General features: G+C 36.7%; 1 protein-coding gene across 5 annotated transcripts in view; it reads right to left on the bottom strand.

Annotated features, from left to right (window-relative positions):
* LAMA2 (laminin subunit alpha 2) overlaps nt 1–18,929 on the bottom strand; it is a 634,066-nt gene extending 615,137 nt beyond the window's left edge. For all 5 annotated transcript variants that reach the window (XM_032862519.1, XM_032862522.1, XM_032862520.1 and 2 more), the window contains exon 1: nt 18,754–18,929. In XM_032862519.1, coding sequence (XP_032718410.1) covers nt 18,754–18,874 — 121 coding nt within the window. In that variant the 5' untranslated portion in view covers nt 18,875–18,929. The remainder of the gene's footprint in view (nt 1–18,753) is intronic.
* Nucleotides 18,930–22,877: the final 3,948 nt, after the last annotated feature.

The following is a 22,877-nucleotide window of genomic DNA, read 5'->3' as shown; positions in this document are numbered from 1 at the left end:
GTTGTCAAGGGCATTTCTATTCCAAGTCTGTTACTGTAAGTTACAAACACGATGCCCCCAAACCAAGCTGAAAAACTAAAACTGTGGGTGGCATAATGATGAAATACAAAGCTGTTTCTTGAGGTCATTACTAACTCTGTGACCCTTTTCTCCCAGAACAGAAAAGAGCAGGAAGAGGAGAAAGGGGAAGGAGTGGTAAGGTCCAAGTGCAGACCTACTGGGGGATCTGGACCTGGATGAATTTAAAATGTTCCTCTTACCAAAGTAGACAGAGTGGATGTGGCCCAGGCATTACTCATTCCTGGGTCTCAGACCCTTGACATGCTTCTAGAACTAAAGTTTCTGACTCCTCTAGGGCAGAAACCCTTTGGGTCTGGTCCTTTAAGGGCCCCTCTGAGCCAAAAAAGGGGTTACCTGTAGCTGGATGCCTACTTCTGAGATCTAGGGAGAGATGAGGCGATCCCAGTGTGTGCCCTCCTAGAACTAAGTCCCTTGTCTTTGTTACCTCCTTCAGCACAGACCCCCTCCTTCCCCAGCCTCCACAGCAGCCCCCCTTCATCAAATGTCCCAAACAAGTTTCCAGATAAAAAAGCTTATTCCCACTAGGCTTTTGCCCCTGAGCTTGAGACAAAAGAAATATTTTCATTTCACTCTTTCAAAGAGAAAGGCATTCTAAGCACTGCGTATAACGCTTAATTTTCTACAAGGGTTTTCATAATAAAGTATAAAATAAAAGGAAGTTGCAAGGGAAAGCTACAGCTTAAGATCCACAAAGGCTTCATAAAGACTTATTGCTAAAGAGAATAGAGAAAACTCAAACAAGCATATTTATAATCTCTTAAGTTTTATCGCATTTTTATCCAATAGTTGCAAACACACTAAAAAATATTTTCAAACGATTTTAGAAGGAAAAAAAAAAACCTACCATGAAATCAAGCGAATGAGTTTCACAGAAGTCTTCTATATAACAACTATGTAAATCAATAGTACTCTCTTTGAAATAGAATTGAAGGAGCACATAATACATTTTAATGCAGAGTATAAAAAGACACTAAGATCTGTAATTCTACTAAATGTCAACGATACTGTAACCCACTTATTGTGGAGTCAGATATAATGAAATTCCATTTATAGTGAAGAAGAATGGAAGTTTAAAATTACGTCAATGGAATATAATGCACAAAATACAATTCCAGTAATGGTGAATGACTTATTAGAAAGAAATTTGGTGAAATGATGATTTCACTGTAAGTCTCCCATAGCCCTCAAAGCAATATTCAAAGTAACATTAGATTTTAACATCAATATTTTACTAAGCAAATTATCATAAATTCAATTTATAATTCCCTAATATATGAAACCATACACAAAGCCACTATGAAAGACAGAAAATATGTGTGTGTTAATATAAAACAATACAATATGCATGTCCTAATTTGTGTCTGGTCATATTTATAAATGGAATATAAAAATGAATTAAACACGTCAATTAAGTAGAGGAAGGAGTAAGTAATATCTTAAGTACATAGATAAAATAAATTCAGGTTTTCCTCTGGAGAACATGAGAAAACATCATTTCTGGACTAAATAATAAAAAAAAAAACAGGTCATAGATTATTCATAGATTCTATTTTCAAAAATCATACCCCTACCATCCATAAATATCATAATGCTACAATTTTCATATTAGCTTTCGCCCTTTAAAAAAATTTGCTACATTCTATATTAGAACAAAAATTTATATAGAATTGAAATGCAAGTCTGGGATTTAGAAAATGTGGGATTCTCTATCTTTTTTTTATTTATCAGTCATCCATTTTAAGTATTGATTCCCCTTCCCTCCAACCATGGGAGTATTCTCATTTATACAACACGATACTCAAAAGCCTTGTGTAGAGACATAGAAGTGATGATAAAACACCCTAGACGCCAAGTGCTACACAAATGTAAAGCGTATGATAGTGGCATGGTGGAAAGGAGGCTGCAATTAAGACCATCAGGTAGGATTTGATTTTCTCTCTCCATGGAAATCATGACTATATTATGTAGTTACTTAAATAAAGACATTTGCTTTATAGAATCTGCTCTATCTGAAAGTTGTATTAGCTGAGCTCTGAACATAAAAATTGTTTAATATTAATTCCAAGGTTAGGTGGAATATTTAATTTGAAAGAAACTTGTTAACATGACAATAATTCTATAGTTGACTGCAGAGCTTCTTTATTAATTGATTCTTATTATATTTTCAACCATTTTACCATCTCTTTATCCATGAGGAACACATACCAAGAGAATAAAAATTAAAGAGTATGCCACATTCCTAGGATTTTTAATTAAATTCCCAATTGAAAATGTTGCTGTGGCCTAATGAGTTCACACAGAATTCAATCCCAAGGTGCTGCAATTGGTGTTAAAAAAGAAGAAAACATACGATTTCAACACAAATTCCACCTGTCCCATACTATCAGCACATAAACACATAAGAAAAATGAGAAATCAAGTAAGTGATATAACTTTTTATACTATACATAATGATCTGGGAGGTTAGAATAACAGAAATGATCAGACATAGTGAATTCACCAGTGAGGACCTACACGAAATGAACTGTTAACTCCATTTTAAAAGTAGAAAAAGAAGAGATAAGGTATTCAAACCTAGGATGTGCTAAGGAAAAAGGAAGTTCTTGGTAGCTCAAACGGCTTAGTAAAGGCACTGTGGGAGATAATTATCTTTCTCACAAAAGATGGACTAATCTAGAAAAAGTAGAGATAATTCTTTCTAAGCAACGAGCCTGGAAAATACAGAGGAGTTGTAAAAGAAACAGGTGGGAAGCCTTGAATATTAGTTTTTATGATATATTTAAAATGATAGGAGGTAAACTTCTGGAAGCATCACTTACATTTAACCATTTAATTGGAACACTATGTTTTAGCATTCCATTATCTTACATCTTTCTTCCATGTCTTAGTAAATTCTATCTTGAGTAGAAATTTTAACTGCCTACTTTTGATAGCATCATATCTTAACTATCTCCATTTTTTCCCAATACCTATCAGTATGTGTTCCCTCCTGAAAGTTAGCTCTTCTGTTATTCCATCATTGATTCTTTTTTATTTTACTTTTTTCAGTGTTCCAAGATTCATTGTTTATGCACCATACCCAGTGTTCCAATACCCACCACTAGGCTCATCCATGCCCCCACTCCCCTCCCTTCTAAAATCCTCAGTTTGTTTCTCAGAATTCACAGTCTCTCACACTTCCTCTCCCCTAATTCCCCCAATTCACTTTTCCTTTCCTTCTCCCAATGTCCTCCATGTTATTCCTTATGCTCCACAAGTAAGTGAAACCATATGATAATTGACTTTCTCTGCTGGACTTATTTCACTCAGCATAATTCCTCCAGTCCGTCCATGCTGATACAAAAGATGGGTATTCATCCTTTCTGTCCATCATTGATTCTTACTGTGATCACTCTACATGTCAGTCTCTGTCCTATACAATAAGGATAAGGTACTAAGAAGCAAAATCAGCTCCACCTGGCCTTAGAGTTCCATTCCTAAAATAAGAATATGGGCTGACAATTTTCTTGGACTACAAATCTCTTTTATTAATTCTAAGTATGTCACCATTTTGATTTTTAATAACTCCAAAAAAGAAATCACATTTAAGGGCACAGCACATACATTATTTGACATATTGTGGAGGCCTAGTGAATAGTTTTTCAAAAACTTTTTTTCCCCCTAAAATATAAAGGACTGCAGTGTTAGCTAAAAGGAGACAAAGAAAAATGGAAACATGTTAATCAAGCCTCCCTGTGTGTGTTCTCTATCCTATCCCTAGAACTTACATCATTTTTAGGAAACAATTTTTTTTTATTAAGGTATTATTTTAATTCCAATATGGTTAACATACAGTGTTAGTTTCAGGTGTGTTATATAGTGTTTTAACAATTCCATACATTGCCCAGTGCTCATCACAAGTGCACTCCTTATATTTAATATGTAATACCCATCACCTATTTCACCTATCCCCCTCCCACCTCCCTCTGGTAACCACCAGTTTATTCTCTATAGCTAAGAGTGCTTCTTGGTTTGCCTCTTTTTCTTTCTCATACATGTACATAGGGTACATGTACCCTTTACATTAGTGGTTTTGTGTTTTGGTGGTAAATACCCAGCAATGCAATTACTAGAGCATAGGGTAGTTCTATTTTTAACTTTCTGAGGGACCTCCATACTGTTTTTGCTTAGTAGCTGTACCAGCTTGCATTCCTACCAATAGCACAAGAGGGTTCCTTTTTCTCCTCATCCTCTCCAATGCTTTTTATTTCTTGTGTTTTTTATTTTAGCCATTCTGGTAGGTATGAGGGGATATCTCATCATAGTTTTGATTTGCATTTCCCTGATAAGTGATGTTGAACACCTTCTCATGTGTCTGCTGACCATCTGTATCTCTTCTTTGGAGAAATGTCTGTTCATGTCATCTGCCCATTCTCAAATGGGATTATTTGGTTTGGGGACATTGAGTTGTGTAAGTTCTTTATATATTTGAATACTAACCCTTTATTGGATAAGTCATTTGAAAATATCTCCTCTCATTCAGTAGGTTGCCTTTTAGTTTCCTTGATTGTTTCCTTCACTGCACAGAAGCTTTTTATTTTGATGGACTCCCAACAGTTTTTTTTTTTTTTTTTTTGCTTTCATTTTCCTTGCCTCAGGACTCAAATCTAGAAAAATGTTACTATAGTCAATCTTGAAGAAATTACTGCCTGTGTTCTCTTCTAGGATTTTTATGGTTTCAGGTCTCACATTTAGATCTTTAATCCACTCTGAGCTTATTTCTGTGTAGGGTATTAAGAAAGTCATCCAATTTCATTCTTTTGTATATAGCTGACCAGTTTTTCTAAATACCATTTGTTGAAGTAGAACTTATATCTTAATCTTATCCATTATAAGTCTTGTCCAAAAGGTTCTCACATCAGAAAACTTCTAAGCTAGAAATATTCATTCTTCAACCAAAGCTCAAAAATTGCTCAGCTCTTCCTGGAATACCCTTAGGGGAACAAGTACATCTTAAAAGCAAGATAAAGTATTCTAAAATACTTCTAAAATATTATATTTGTCACTTAAGTGTCATTGGCAACAATACCCTGTATCTGTGCCACTGTGTTTCAGTATTTACGGAAATGTATAACATAAAAATACTAAGATATAAAAGCATTAAGAAAAATAGTACATGTGAAATTTTTAAAAAGGCACCCTTTGGGTCTAACCAAAGAGTGGCTTCTTCATTCATTTTATAATTATTTAATTAAATGCCCACCATATGCCAGACTGGAGACTAGGGATAAAGCAATACCTAAAAATAAAAGACAAATAGTCCTATCAGTGTGTAACTTAACATTATTAATTTCTAATTATTAAAGAGCTTAAAATCATAAAAGAGAAACTAACTAGTTAAATGCCCTCCTAGCTTTCTCCAATAGCAATAGTTCATGAAGTTTGTCTGAATATGAGTGGTCTTTCAACTTAGTACATAAATGAAAATCATAAACAGGCTAGATTCAATATATACTTGAACCAAATTTAACTTAATTCATGGAATTATATTTGGAATAACTCAAACATAGTCATGGGTTAATTAAAAAAAAAAATCATGTATCTCCTAGGATATGGAAAATGGTCTCAAAGGGCAATGTTTTGTCCAAAATTATAGCTAAAGCTTTCAAACCCTAAATGGGTAATGAACTGTAGGACAGCATCACTTTCTCAGCTTATCTTAGGTAGCATCGAGTCAGGAACCCTTGAATAAAATCAGTTTTTGAAACCTGACAAAAAATATCTTGTACAAGAATGAAAATGCATTTTGAATTTTTTTAAGATTTTATTTATTTATTTGAGAAAGACAGTGCATGCAAGAGAGAGAAATTATGAGCATGAGGAGAGCCAGAGGGAGAAGCAGGCTCCCAGCAGAGCAGGGAGCCCAGTGCAGCCTCCATTCCAGGACGCCGGATCATGACCTGAGCTGAAGGCAGATGCTTAACTGACTGAGCCACCCAGGTGCTCTGGTGAATTTTTAAATGTATTATTGTCTGCATATAAAGTATATTTATGTGCAAAATCAATAAAGATAGGATATGCATTTTAAAATATTTCCCTTCCATATGAATTAACTTTTTCTGTTACTGGGAGGTATATAACCAAAAAAAAAAAAAAAAAAAAAAGGAAAGGAGGAAAATGTGTCATGATTCTCAATACAGAAGAACTAAATACAGTTAAGAGCCACTAGGAAGAAGAAAAAAAAAAAAATCAAAGGAAGGGGGTGAAGCAGAACTTCACGAACCATCAGTGTCTTCGGCCAAACCTATAATTTACTCTAATAATGAACAGTATTATTAATAATGTTATTTGTATTGTACATTTTAATTAACTCTTATAACATCTCCATGAGATATATTTGAACGTTATACATATTTTTTTGGATGGAGAATTGAACTTCAGAATAGTTAGAAGACTTACCTGCTCTTTAAGGTGACATCTTTCTGAAGAGCTGGAGGCAAAACTTGTATCCTAGAGTTCTCGTTGGAAATCCAGTGATTTTTCTAATGTGCCAGATTGAAAAACCGGATGGTTGTATTACATGTTAAGCGTGACTGAAACTTTTTGAAGAGCCAAATGGCCTATAAGAAATGTTTTTGTCTGAAGCTTTTTCAAAATCTGACATTAACAAGTCTAAAAAAGCAGGTCTCCCTAGAGATCTGTTGCAGTTACGCAATTTCCTGAGGTAGTTTTTGGTTTTGGCTTTGGTTTCTTAGAATTTCACCATTAGATTTAATGCGCAGGAAGACACATTAAAAATTTTCCCAATCTAGATTGGTATTAAATAATATGTTCCAAGACTATTTTTTTTTTACCTTAGTGAACAGAAAGAGTCCAAATAAAGAGGGTCTTTTGAGAGATTTTCTATAACTCAATTACACTTTCCATTGAAGACAATCCCGACATTAACTTTCATTGTGTGTCAAAGATACTGAATCATCCTCTCTACTCAGGCAGATGTCAGTGACGAGACTATTTCATCCACTGAAAATAATAACTAATCTTTATAGAGCACTTACTATGGACCATACAATTTTCTTACCTATTACATATTAAAACCCTTCTCTAAAAAATATTTTATCAAACCCTAATAAATGCATGTCCAAAAATGAGAGATTCCTAGGAAAAAATGTTAATTATATCATATTTAAAATATAAATAGCCACAAAGTATTGCTAAAATTTCCATCCTGTTACATGTCTAAATCACTTCTCACATTGAGCTACCAACATAACAATTAGCTAAATATAGGACCTTGTGTTTCTTCCTATCTCTGTTACTGATTTGTTGTGTGACCTTGGTAGAATTCTTCCATCTCTCTTCAATGACAGAGCTTGCTATCTATAGTCTTTTAGGGTCTACTCAAAGAAGCTTCTAGAATATTTCACTCCTCTTAACCAAAAGTGCTGTCATATGTACTGAAAATATAATTTTTGAGCTTTATGATCAAGCAATAAAGAAAAAGAAGACCTAATATTTACTGATTAGCTGCCAACTATTTTTACATGTATTATCTAATTTAATTCTACCTTAACTGGAGATTTAAACTCCATCGACTTGGGTTTTTGATCTCAATAAAAGAGGAGTAACAGGACTATGAATCCCATTCTTGCCATCTCCCAAAGACACTTTTTTCTACTATTCAAAGTTCTCTCCAAAGCAGAGGAATGCATATGACAATTAAAGTTATAAAAAGGTATATCTTGATAGGTAGTTTCTTTTCTTTTTTTTTTTTTTTTTAAGATTTTATTCATTTGAGAGACAGAGATCACAAGTAGGCAGAGAGGCAGGCAGAGAGAGGAGGAAGCAGGCCCCCCGCTGAGCAGAGAGCCCGATGTGGGGCTCCATCCCAGAACCCTGGGATCATGACCAGGCCCCCCGCTGAGCAGAGAGCCCGATGTGGGGCTCCATCCCAGAACCCTGGGATCATTAACCCACTGAGCCACCCAGGTGCCCCTTGATAGGTAGTTTCTGCATGCTAAGCTATAAAGTTCAGACTGGCAAAACACTACAACAGAAATTCCAATTAAAACTGAATTCATACATTTGTATTTTACAGTATATAAGCAAATTCCTTCACACACAGCCTCAGCTGAGTTTGGTATACCTCAGAGTTGGAGGAAAAGGGCTGCTTTAAGACAGAATTTCTTGACACCAAGACAGTTTTTAAACTTAATTCAGTTTTCTTGAAGCATTTTGGAAACTCACATTTTTGAGGCCCTAATAGATGCTCCATGTTTTATATTCATTGTTTTATATACTCCTCACACCAAACCAATGAGATAAAGTAGCTCCCTGAAATGACAATTGTTCTACTTCATGTTCTGTTTCATACTCTCAGCCTTATTCGGTAATTGAAAAAGGCATAGCAGGCAATAAGCCAGAAAATTGAGGTAGCTATATAGGCTTTAGAAAAAATATATTGGATGTGGCAAACTCTACTAACCTTATTTCCCCTTTAGAATAGAACTTTATATGTTGCAAGCAACTTAAAATGTAGTACACCTTAGAGTTTCAATGGTACAGCTACTGGACTAAAAAAATATAATGATCCCATTTATAATTTATTCTGTAGTTCATAATCTTTTATCAAAGGCAACTAGACTTCTCTGCAAATTTAATTCTTAGATTCCTTTATTCGAGATTTTTTATGAAACTGAAAGTCTGATTTAAGAAAATGAATCAAATGGCTAAATATCTTTGTATATTAAATATACTAATATAAATATACTAAATACATTAACTAGGTACTGTGAGTTCTAAACTGTAAATGGTACATACATATACATTCATTGTTGCCATACATACACGTACATTGTAGGAAGTTTGCAAAATTTTCTAACAGAGAAGTTCAATTTCAGATTGAACTCTTTAGATCTTTTTACAGAAATGCCAGTGCTCTACTTTCCTTCAAAAGGAATTTTGATATTAATTCTTCTCTGAGTCAGGTATACATGTTTGGTTCATGTTCATTTCATTCACTGAAATATAAATACACACACACACACACACAGACCTTTTTTAAAGCATTCATTTTATAATAAATATCATTATGTTTCTAGCACACTGACATTATGTATATAAGGTGACTTCAGGAAAGCCATAATCAGTTAATACTTTCTTATAGTCCAGTGTCCAATAATCCAAATTCTAAGAATTTAAAGATTAAAATTTGACAAATATTTTTATATTTATGCAAAAATTTAAGCATTGTGGGTGCTGCATAGTTTTGTGTGTATCTAAATGAAAAAGACCATTAAAGACAACACTTTTCTTATTCTTTCACAATACTCAGTGACTCTGTTTTCTAATTAGACTAACTGAACTCAGAAATGGAGATATGATTATCTCAAGGTGTTTTATAAAAGATAAGGAAGTAGCTAAAAGTCTAAAAGAGATGACAATGTAGGATCCAAAAAATTGGGAGCAGAAACATAACTAGTTTCTTGTTTTTTAAATATATTCAAGTAATCTCTGCACCCAACCTGGGCCTCAAGCCCACAACCCGAGATCAAGCATTGTACACTTCCAACTAAGCGAGCCAGGCACCCCATCCCAATTTCTAATTCGAAAGTTTGCACTAGACTTTGTGTTTTTCCTTGACAAGTTGCAAGGCATCTATTTTCCTTCTATAAAATGAAGATAATTATATTAACCTACTAGACAACACTACTACGTAAATACATGTGTTAATGCCCACAATGAGCTAGATACTATTGAACAATCTAAAGCATCTGGTGCTCAAGATGCTGTTGTATAAAAGAGCCTTGCAGAGAAGCACAGCTTGTTGGTCAACTAAGAGGACCTTACATGGAAAGGCTTTGTTAACATTACACAAAGTGCCTTTCATAAGTGCCAGGCACTAAATAGTTCCTCAGGTCTCAGTCATTCTTTATTTGCATAGATTAACTTGCTATTTGAACTAGATTATGACTGTCACAGAAAGCCAATGGTATGAATAATAACCTCTAACACACTATATGATCTTTTTCTAAAAGTCACGTCTGAATAAAATCCAAATAGCATCAGATTTCCATGTTAAAATCCATATTCAAGATGACTAGAAAAAACACTGTTTTATTACCCATATTATGTATCTTTGACAAACAAATGTCTAGCTTTAACTCACCATGTAAATTTAGGTTATGCCTCAAAGCTATAATGAGATTGTGATTATCTGGCTTTTGGTAAGATTTAAGTGAAGTTTTGTCTTCCATATCTTCTTAAAAGTTGTATTTGTTAGAATTATCTCTTTGAAAACCGCATTTTATTCACAAGCAGGATATTAAAAGAGGAAGGGAGGAAGAGAGGGAAGAAAAGAGAGAGAGAAGCTATGCAATTTTCTCCACCTAACTCTTGTTCTAACTAAAAGAATATAGTCAGGCCAAAATTGTATTACTTTACTCCAAAGGTTACTGCAAGACTTATAGCAATCCTTAAATAAGTTATAAAAATTGAAACAGAACACAGAATTAGTTTCTGATTGTAAAAATAGGTAACATTTCAAAGTTCATTTTATAAAAAAAGTCATTAGATCAGTACATCATTGGGTCATACCCCAATGTTTATAGCAGCAATGGCCACGGTCGCCAAATTGTGGAAAGAACCAAGATGCCCTTCAACGGACGAATGGATAAGGAAGATGTGGTCCATATACACTATGGATATACATCAGAAAGGATGAATACCCAACTTTTGTATCAACATGGACGGGACTGGAAGAGATTATGCTGAGTGAAATAAGTCAAGCAGAGAGAGTCAATTATCATATGGTTTCACTTATTTGTGGAGCATAACAAATAACATGGAGGACATAGGAAGATGGAGAGAAGAAGGGAGTTGAGGGAAATTGGAAGAGGAGATGAACCATGAGAGACTATGGACTCTAAAAAACAACCTGTGGGTTTTGAAGGGGCAGGGGGTGGGAAGTTGGGTGAGCTAGGTGGTGGGTATTAGGGAGGGCACGGATTGCATGGAGCACTGGGTGTGGTGTAAAAACAATGAATACTGTTATGCTGAAAAGAAATAAAAAATTTAAAAAAAAAAACTTAAAAAAAGGAAAAAAAAAACAATGAATTCTGTTACACTGAAAGGAAATTTAAAAAAAATAGTATCTAAACTTTAGCTCTGATACTGAAAAGAATAAAAGAGAACTCCAAGATATACACATTTTTGTTTTTAACATCCACATTAGTTAAAATTACTCTAAGAAATCTATGACCTAGGGACACCTGGGAGGCTTGGTCATTTAAGTGTCTGTCTTTGGCTCAGGTCATGATCCCAGGGTTCTGGGATTAAGTCCAACAGTGGGCTCCCAGCTCAGTGGAGAGCCTGCTTCTCCCTCTCCCTCTGTCCCAAACCCCTGCTCATGCTCTTTCTCTTTCTCTCTCAAATAAATAAATAAAATCTTAAAAAAAAAAAAAAAAGAAAGGAAAGAAAGAAATGGCATATTTCTAAGAACACTGGGCAAATGAAGGGATATGTAGAAGTTCCCTATACTTCAGTTGTTTTAAGGTACTAAAATTAGTTGGTTTTTTTGGTTTGTTTGTTTTTTAATATGTGAGAGAGAGAGAGAGAGAGAGAGAGAACACATGTGCATGAGGTGGGGGAAGAGGGACAGACAGAACTGTTGGGGTTGATTCCACCTTAAAACATGTTAACTCCCTAGGGCCTGCCTGGACCTACTTAGCCATAGTGACTCCATGTTGCCTAGGTAGACATTTTGTTGTTTAATAAATGCCTCGACAGTTATTGATATCAGTTCCAGGTAACTGTTACTAAAACACACACCTAAAACAAGGCCATTTTGTTTATATCGGTTCCAGGTAACTATTACTAAAACACATACCTAAAACAAGGCCATTTTGTTGTTTAATAAACGCCTCAACAGTTACTAGTATCGGTTCCAGGTAACCGTTACTAAAACACACAGGTAGGAGACATCCAATCAGCCAAAGCCACATATGTAGATGCCTGCCATTGTGCCCTATAAAAACTAGCCTGTAAGACCAAGGGGCATCGCTCTCTTCTGAGGCGGCCCTGGCCGGTCAGTCTGACTTCTAATGCTTGGCATAGAATCAAGCTTTACTTAACTTTCACTTTGTCTCAGCCTCATTTCCCTGGCCGGTCCGTCTAACTTCTAATGCTTGGCATAGAATAAGGCTTTGCGTAACTTTGTCTCAGTCTCGTTCCTTTGATAACGGACCCAACAGAACCTCAAGCAGACTCTGCAGGGCTTGATGGGGGGGAATTGAGGGGCTCAATCTCACAACCCCAAGATCATGACCGCAGCCAAAACCAAGAGTCAGACACTTAACTGACTAGGCCATGCAGGCACCTGATACTGAAATTCTTTTAATCATAAAAGGATGGAGATGCCAAAAGGAAAAAAAGAAAAAAGAAAAATTTACAAAATACTTCTGTGTTTCCCAGTGATAGACTGCTGAGGTATAATACTCTCGAATGGAGTCACTGAGCTATACTCTAAGAATGAGATGTATAGGGGAGGAAATGGATCTCAATTGATACTACATTTGGGTTATTGGTCTAGTGCAGTGGATTAAAGCCTCTCTGGGAAAAGAAATATTAGCTATTATTTCATTCATTCATTTAACTCTGCTCAAAACTCTCCAATTCCATCCATCTCCCTCCGACTAAAAGGCAAATTCTTTACAATGATCCAGCTCCCCAGTGTTTCCCTGACCCTTTTCATTGGGCTCACCTGTAGACCTTTATAAACCTGCTCCCTGCACTAACGGCATCAGCTCTTTCACCTGGTGTCTGTATGAATCACTCCCACTTCACCTTCAAGGGTTTGCTCAGATGTGACCTTCTCAAGGAGGTCAACCCTTGTCACTCTATTTAAAATAGCAACCACTCTCTCTCTATTCCTAGACCTCAAACCCCTCTTACCCTGGTATATGTGTTTGTGCATCACTCACTACATTCTAAAAATATAGGTATTCATATACTACTTATTCACTCTATATTCATCATATTTCTGTCTCCATCTCCACCCCAACTAGAATATAAACTCCAGAAAAGCAGGGATTTTTTTTTCTGTTTTACTTACTGAACACATTCATTAACCATATTCCATTACACATAGTCCCATGCCCACCAACTTCCTGCACTAATTCTGGCTTTGAACTCCATCTTAGCAATTGGTACAGTGAAGAACTCATCCTCTTTCTGTCTGACTTGTATAGTATACAAGGAGCCCAGCATGAGTCTTAAGAACCATGTGACACTCTGATTTTGTCTTTCTCTAACCTTTACTTTGTTTTCTCAATCTCCGCAACTGGACTTCTGCCTAAGTTCCTACCTACTTACCCAGTTCAAATTCGTGCTCCTAAACCCCAATGTTGTACCCTGAAGCCTAAACAATTTGTCTGATCAGTGACAACACTTTCTTCCTGACCTTCTTCCTAATCTCCAGCTGCTAAAAAAGAACCTACTGCAACCTGTACAGGTGACCTGGAGTTATTATTTACTGTTATTATTATTATTATTACCCTGCTTGGAAACTTCTAGCCATACTACACCCACACAGTAGAATCTTACTAAATAGTTATGCTGACTTAAATCAAGCATGCATTTGCACTGTCTAATTCAGACAACGAGCCACCCCACTCATCTTGCTCTGCATGGGTTAGGTCAAGGTTAACTGTTCCTATTCTGCCAATTCTTCTTTGCAGAATTGCAAAGAATTCAGGCCCCATAATTCTAAAGCAGATTATGAAAGATGTGAAAGCTCAAAGTTTCAGTGATTTTTTTTTAATCATTTAATGCTAAATCTGTTTGGATTAAAAGGAGGAACAATCTGGTCTCCAAGTCCAAGTTGAAAAGTCTCTCACAACAGCCTTTGTCAATTAATAATCAGAATTTATTAAATGTATGAACAGAAAAATAGTGACAATGATCTGCTTTAAATAAATGGGGACTAAGAGAATACAAATATGTGAAATCTACCAAAAAGTAAACTTTTTTGAGACATCACTATTGCAATATAGTTGAATGGTATAAAAACTCTAAGTCCTACTACTTCAGAAATTCTTCTTCCAATTTAACGAAGTCTCTGCCATAAATATATAGACTTGTGCTTTTTTTTACAGAGTCATAGTTGGTATATCCCAAAGAGCTATAAACTCTTTGGTTATTATTGGTAAAACTGTGGTTACTAAAGTATAGGAGACAGTTATCCCATATTTCAGAATGAATTAGGAACAAATTGGCAAAGCATGTGCAGTTTTTTTCATAATCCCTAGCAATTCTTGATGGAGATTTGGTTCATTACTTTGCATGAAAGCCTAGGATAGAAAACTTTTAGGAATAAGACCAATCAGCAATTGGGATACACTGATATGTGAGATAAAATACATAATATAAAATTTATATCTTTTAAAAAACTTCTACCACATCTATAATATAATTGTTAATGTTGAGTATGTTCTTATTCTCAACCCTACATTTTTTCTGTTATGAACCATTTTTACTAAACTATTAGGCCAGTCTGTAATGACCAAGCCAAAATATGTACAAAACTTACATATTTAGCAAAAGTGATACAAAAAAAAAATTAATTCCAGGTTTATGGTTATAAGTCTCAGGTAATTCATGAAGCATTCTCATATTTTATAGCACAGGATGTTTCAGAACCATGCAATTAATGTGATGTAAAAATTCCATATGAAAATTTTAAGTGTTCTTGCCAAAAATGAGTGAGGATCATCTCAAACATGTTTTTATTTTAAATCCCAGAAGGCATCTAAAAACACATTTATATACATTTCATATTTTCTTGACATCTTTAAGAATTCAGAAGTTCAAATGCAAGTATGCACTCCAAAAACAATAGACTGTAATACTAGAATTTGGGGCTTAAGGAAGTACTGGAGACTTACTTGATGAGTTTTAACTGTGTCTCTGTAAAGGCATTTCATCCTAACTCATCCCTGACCAGTTGCACCTCTGATTACACATGAACATTTCTAGAAGTTAGGTGCTCCAACACGACCCAGAAATTTCTGAACAGCTCAGAACGGGGAGGTGCAAGAAGAAAGAGCAGGTTTCTTCTCATTTTATTTAATTCAAACCTTCCCCTTTGTCATATGCTTCTGTGGATCTGAGTTCAGGATTTAGAAAGAACATTTTATCCTCTCTTCCACAAAACAGCCATCCCCAAATTTCAGGATATCCCTTATGATTTCCTAAGTCTGTCTTTCTCCAAATGAATAGTTTTCAGTTGAGATAGTCCTCCTCTGGAAATCTTTCCAGACTCTTAACTACTCTCTTCTTCCTCCTCTTAATTGACCTATCTTTGTCAATGAAGCACTCCAATGTGTTCTAGAACAACAGCTCTGTTTCTATGAGTCTTTTTATGAGTTCATTTTTCTGTCACCATGTCACTATATGCTCATATTGAACTTGCTGTAATTCAGACTGCCCTTTCTCCTCCTGTTTTTGTACTCATCCCTGTATTTATAATGGAAACAAAACATTTTCAGAAGTGGGTAAATGAAGTTATTTAATGTCTGCATACAAATTAACAAAACCAGTTCTGCATAGGTTCTGTTCGTGGTCCAGGCTATATAGACCTCCAAAAATTCCTGAATCTGTTATTAACCAGTTTAACCACATGAATCAATTTTGGACCACCAGCAGTTCTGATAAGTTTGGATTTTATGTTTTCCATCAGGCTATCACCAGGACAAATGAACATAAGGAAACCTCTATCATACTCCCAGAGATAGCTTTCCGAATTGACCTTAAACCACTAGGCGATATTCTTCGGAAACTACTTCCAATCAGCTGCAATTTACCTACCATTAGATTCCCACTTCCACAAATTATTCATAAGAATATCAGGAAAAGAGTTTATCTACTGCCTTGCTGAAACACAGAACCACTTTGACTACATCATTTTATTCTGTCAATCATACCTAATTAAAAAATTTCCTTAGAATATCATTTTTACTGAATCAATGCTATTCATACAACTCATTGAGCTAGAGAAGCTACGCAAGATTTTAAAGAAAAAATTAAAAACAAAAAAAATCTCGTTAAATTTCTAACTCAATTACAACATTTAAGAATGATTGCTTCTTGTCGATATTTTTTTTAAATTTTATTTATTTATTTGACAGAGATCACAAATAGGCAGAGAGGCAGCAGAGAGAGAGGAAGGGAAGCAGGCTCCCCGCCAAGCAGAGAGCCCAATGCGGGGCTTGATGTGGGGCTCGATCCCAGGACCCCGGGACCATGACCTGAGCCGAAGGCAGAGGCTTTAACCCACTGAGCCACCCAGGAGCCCCTGTCGATATTCTTAATAAAATGGCACCATACTATAAGGGAAAAAAAACTCATTCTAAACAATCAATGCTTGGCCAAGAGGGTCAATGTTAGTATAATCAAAAAGAGAAAAGTTGGTGATAGCCAAAAACTTGGTCAGTCATACTCATACCCAGTGATTTTCACTGAGAGTATGCTTTAACAGAACCACGTTAAAAAGAAAACATGGCCCCCACAATAAATGAAAGAAATCTTGGTACCATAAAAAAGGGAACTTTAGCATATAAACAACACTAGAGGTGTCTTTAGCTATTAAAAATTAAGTTATTATTAGCTGCATGAATTTAAGTCAAAACTACTCCAGGCCTCCAGTTTAAAATTTGTCCAATAATAATAATAGTTGAAGGTGAAATAAGCTAATGTATACAAGGCATTTTTAAATTAGGAAACAGTATATAAATTTAAGGTATTATAAAACATATCTTATATGTACTTTTAATATTAGCAATTTTCAACCATTTATCCCTGAGCCAATCTTTAAATATATCATAAATGATCTATAATAATAGATTAATAGGTTCTAGGATGCAGAAGATAGCAGTCTATAGTAGATTCTATGTTGTAACTATTTTGCTCAGAATTCCTTATTGTATATATCATTCAAGTGATCTCTGAACAGAAGGGCAGTATAAACTTCCCCTTCTGCAATGACCTTAGCTAGTGCCTGGACCATAGAAATCAGAGTTAATTTTATCTCATATAAAACACAGAGAGAGAGAGACTGAGAGAGATGAGAGGAGGGAAAGAGAAAAGAGATGAGTAGAGGAAGAAGAGAGAATGAGAGGGGTGGGCAGAACACTAGGAAATTTCTCAGTGACCCACTTGATCCATCTTCTGCATGCTTTGAGCTTCTGCTCCACTCCAAGTGAACAGAAGGCTTGATCCTGGCTTCTCTTTACTCCCAGATGCTTAACGGTACTAAAGTAATACGTATTGTTGAAAGATATCATGTAACTAAGCAAGGCTAATATTTTAAAGCAGAATTTTTTAAAAATCAGCAGCCAGAGATATTCTCAAACTCACTCTCATAAATTCTATTAATTAAGCCACACTGACCCCATTTTACCTCACAGAGAAGGAAAAGCAAAAATAGAAGCAAAAACTTATATAGTGAACTTACGGTCATTTTTAATCTAGGAATTTTAATTATGGAGTTATTATTGTAGCAAGAAGACTGTACTCCTTTTAAGATAAAATAGTACTGCTAGAAATGTTAGATTATAAAAACTATCAGAATGGTTAGACATAACTTTATTCCAGTTTACTAAAAAGAGGGATACATCTATCTCAAAGCTTTGACAGATTCAGTCTCATCAAAACTTTCAAAAGCTGCTAACCTCCGGACTCTGTACTCTTAGGGTAAATATTTTGATATTTGAAACCAAACCTTAAATATTTTTTACTGTAATACATCTTTTCCGACTCATAAAAATGTTTGCTAAAATGATGTATTATAAATTATGTTTTAAAACGCTGTACATGTGCTTCTTTCAAAATTCATGATCATAAAATAACTCTTCAAAGACTCCCAAGAGCATCAGAAATTATATGCATATAAACACTACAGCACTCTGAAGAGAATAATTTGAGTTACATTACATAAAACCATTTTCCAAAGTCCCCTGAAGTGTGTATCTGGTCACTGTGGTCTTAATTAAAGTAAACATGACATAGAAGTCTTGTATGTATTTAAGTCAGAGGAGAAATTTCACTATTAAAAAAAAAAAAAAAAGGATACCTGAGATAGGATGAGTCAGAAAAAGATAAGGCTGGAGGTCCCATTGGCATGAAAGAAAAAAACCCACTTAATTAACTACTTTACAAACTGTTCAAATAGTTAGAAACACAGTCCTTAAAAAAAAAAAAAAAAAAAAAAAAAGTCTCAGCTGCCTCCATAAAGTTCCAAGATGAGCCACAGCTTGGGAAACATTTCTCTGCAGGGATGGAATCTGATTGGGAAAAAAAATTTTGATTTTTTCAACCGGTTAAAAGTTTGCCTCTTTGGAAGATTTCGGAAATCAATTGGCAGTATGTAAAAGCGATAGCAAGTTCTCTCAGAACGAATGAACAATGAAAAGGGCTTCATGTTCTTTGCGGGGAGGTAGGCAATCCCCCCAACACACCCATCACGATGTACTCAGGGAGTTGAAAGTGTACTCGCATCCGGCTCAGCGCCTCTCGCCCCAATTACCCGAGAGCAGAACCAGAAATCGGTCCCTGTCCCGGGACTGTTGGAAGAAGGGACCAGAGAGGGGCCCCGAGCCCCGCATAGGATGGAATCGAGAGCCCTTTCCTCGAATGTACCTCTTTGCTGATGTGCCTGGGACTGCCGCTGGCGCTGCTGCTGCTGCGGGCGCTGCGCCTGGCCGCCCCCGAGGCCCCCGCTGAGCAGCAGGACCAGGAGGACCCCGGCCGCTCCTAGCATTGCGGTGGCCCTGAGTGGATCCACTTCTCGGGAGCCCGAGGAGCCGCTGCCGCCCAGTCCCGCGGCCCGGACTTGTGAGCTGAATGAGCAGCAGCTGCAGGCTAAGAGGAGGAGACAGCCCCCCCTGGCTTTGGCTCTGCAGCCGCGGGAGGGTGGGGGCAGAAAGAGGACACTCCCCTTCCCTCCCCTTTCCCAGGCCCTCGTCCCGCAGCCGTCGAGGCGCAGGCCCTTAAAGGTCCTCGGTGAAACAGAGCTTTCCTATAGCCGTCCATCCCTCTGAGAAGGGATCATTCCTTAGCTTGATATGTTAGCTGAACTTCTTTTTAAATTAAAGGAGGTAACTGATAGGAAAGCACTTTGTGATCCGTAAAATCTCTACACATGGAAAGCATTATTTGTGGGAAGTCTGCACAGCTGGGAACTTGACCGAAGCCAAGTGGATGTACCTCCTGAGAAGGCCTCGCAAAGCTGTGTGCGGGCACTGTGTACCCAGGTGACCCAACGCTAGACACAGCCCGGTCCCAAAGGCCCTGGGGTGCCTGCGAAGTTACCCAGGGGGGTTAAGGACGTTCCGGGCCTCCGCAAGTCAGGCCAGGGCACTGACCTACTGCTTGATAGACTGAGGGCAGGACAACCAAAGTGGAACAAAATTTTAAAATCTCCATTGCTCCACTGCAATGCTTATGACCAACGTAAAAGTTAAAAGTAAGGTTTTCAGTTCAGTCAGGGGACCTTTGTTAAAATAGGATAAAGGCCTTAGCCAGCGTTTCTTCTCAGGCTCCAAACTGCTTCTCTTTACCTCAGAATTTTTCTGCCACCCCAGCTTCCAATGACAGCTCCTTGCTAGCTTTTTTATTGTTTGTTTTGTTTTGTTTTGTTTTTTGTTTTTTTTTATGGTCTGAGGTTCCCATTGTGCCTGAAAACTCCTTACTGGGTCTTTATGGGATTTGCAGGCTGTCTGCTGGCTTACTCAGTGATTGGGAGTACTAATGACACCAGTGTACTATGAGGTCCCAGACTTAGTTGTCCCATACTGGGTGGGACAATGCTACTAACCAGGGACTTCTGAATGGGCCACTGGGCATTCATGTAGGTGAAAAATTATATTTGAAGCCTAATTTAAGTCTATGCTGCACATAAAATGTTTTGCAGTTTTTGTTTTCCGGGATGCAACTACTATGTAAGTGGAGGAAATCATATACTTTGAGTTTCTGAACTTTAGCAGGAGGTGTTTACCATCTCAGAAAAATCACATCATTGATAATACGTCTGTTCATGGTAGTGTCCCCCGGACAGTATCAATACACATCTGTCGCATTGATGGTGACTCTAGGAATAGGTTCAGGCTTCTATTTCGCCTCCTAAATATAGGCAAACTACTAAATGTAAGTTTTACCCAAACATTTATGTATTGAGATGTACATTGTTTTATATAGATTACTTTTTTCCTCTTTTATTTTATACTTAAGCCATTATATTGAGTTTTTAAATACTATATTGAAAGTAAGTGATATTATCTATGAATTTCCTTTCAGTAAAATAAAGGAGGTATTGTTCCTACCAGGACTGATTGAGAACATCTGGTCAAATGACACCCAAGGAAATGGATAGCTCTCAATATTCTCCATCTTCTTTAGTTCTGTTAATATTAGTTCTAAGAAACCCTATAACAGTTTTTTGTTGTTGTTGTTTTATTTTGGGGGGGGTTGGTTTTTTGGTTTTTGGTGTTTTTTTTTTGGGTGGAAATTGCAAAATGGAGTCTGGCTCAAGTCTTGAGAGTAAGACTATGATCTCTGCTATCAACTCTGCTTGTGATTCAACATAGGGAAAAAAATGTAAAATTATTTAATCAAAATTAAGATACAGAACCAGTATTATCAGAGCAATTTTTCTTCAACATAATTGAGGTACAATTTACACAAAATAAATGTACCCATTTCATATGTTTAAAATATGTAAACTCCCAGGCCTCCTGGGTGGCTCAGTCAGTTAAGTGTCAGACTCTTAGTTTAGGTGTAGGTCATGATCTCTGGATGGTGAGATTGAGCCTGATGTTTGGCTCTGTACTCAGTGGAGTTTGCTTGAGATTCTCTCCCACCCTCTCCCTCTGGCTTTTCCCCTCCCCACCCACACTCTCTCTCCCTCTCTCTCAAATAAATAAAATCTTTTAAAAACATTTTTAAAAATGTAAACTCGCATTTGACAATGGCCCCAATTAAGTCTGTCACTTGCCCAATGTTTCTGCCCTTTTGCAATAATTTCTCCAGCCTCCCACCCAGACAGGTAGCCACTGCTCTGATTTCTGCCGCTATAGATTATTTTAGCTATTCACAAATTTCATATAAAGGGAATATAAGCACCATCCACCTGCTGTCACTCTTTCTATTCCCTCCCATGCTCTATTTTTCTCCTTAACATTTATAATCATCTTATTATACTTTATGCACTTTCCTATCAATCAGTATTTTGGAGGGATGGAGATGCTGTTGCTGTATGTCAGTAGTACGTTCCTTTTCATTGCCAAATATTGTCTATTACATGGATTATCACAAGCTGTTTATACATTCACCTGAGCTGCATTTGAATTGTTCCTTTTTTGAGCTATGAAGAATAAAGCTGCCAGGAATATTTGAATACAGTGTTTGAAAGGACATATGTTTGTATTTCTTAATTCCTAAGAATTAAGTGGGTGGTGGGTATGTGAGAAACTATGAAACTGTTTATAGTATGGTTCTGTCAGTTTAAACTCCCCCAGTAAGATTTGAGAGTTCCAGATGTTCTGCATGTGTACCAACCACTGATGCTATTTATTGATTTATTTTTTTAAGATTTTATTTGTTTATTTGACACAGAGAGAGAGATCACAAGTAGGCAGACAGGCAGGCAGAGAGAGAGAGAGAGAGAGGGAAAAGCAGGCTCCCTGCTGAGCAGAGAGCCGGATGCGGGGCTCAATCCCGGACCCTGGGATCATGACGGAGCTGAAGGCAGAGGCTTAACCCACTGAGCCACCCAGGTGCCCCCACTGATGCTATTTAATTTTATCTTCTCTAGATTGCACTGTGGTACCTTACTGGCACTGCCATTTGCATTTCTCTGATGAGGCTGAAAATGTTTTGATGGCCTTATTGGGCATTTATATTACTTTTTTTAATGAAATGTCTGCTCAGATCTTTTGCTCATTTGTTATATTATTGTTAAGTTGTAAGATTTTAATACATATTCTGGAGAAAAAATCTTTGTCTAATACACTTTATATAGTGCCTATTGTTCTCAGGTTGTGGGTTGACTTTTTAATTTCTTGACTCATGCTGGAGGAGGTCATCAAGAGGACATGACTTCCAGCTGAACTGTGGGATGGATTCAGGAAACCAGAGGCTCCCCCTCTGTTCTTGGAATATGCATTCTGCCTACCCTCCCAAAACTACAGCTGCCTCAAGGACACAGCCTTGAGATAGCAGTATTGTTGAGAACATCTGGACAGTAGTATTGTTGAGAACATGAGAACATATGCCTGAACCTAGGAATGCCTGACCTCTATACAGACTCAAGATTCTGACAACTGGCTATGGAGATCTGCTTAAGGCCTCCTAAGACAAGCCTCATGGGAGTTCCCTTGCTCATTAAACTTACTACCTACCAGTCTTGGAGTACTCTGCCTTTCTTCTGTCTCTCCTTGACCTCTATCCATGGGCACTGGTTTGCAAACCAACAACTGCTTTCAAAGAAGAGAACTGTTTCATTCTGATTAAGTCCAATTTATGAAGTTTTTTTTTTTCATTTATGCTTAATACTTTTTGTGTCCTATTTCAGAAATCATTGCCTGGGCCAAAATGGTGAACACCATCCTCTCTATTCTTTCCTTGAGATTTTATAATCATAGCTACTACATTTGGGTTTATGATTTATTTCAGTAAATTTTGGTGTTTGTTATGAAGTAAAGTACTTTAGGTAAGGACTCTTTTTTTCCATGCAGATACCCATTCATTTCAGTACCACCTGTGGA

The sequence above is a fragment of the Lontra canadensis genome, unplaced genomic scaffold, assembly GCF_010015895.1.
Source record: "Lontra canadensis isolate GAN:19392208 unplaced genomic scaffold, GSC_riverotter_1.0 scaffold23, whole genome shotgun sequence".
In the NCBI taxonomy this organism is placed as follows: Eukaryota; Metazoa; Chordata; class Mammalia; order Carnivora; family Mustelidae; genus Lontra; species Lontra canadensis.
The sequence above is the reverse complement of the archived record's forward strand: the minus strand, read 5'-3'. Positions and strand labels throughout refer to the sequence as shown.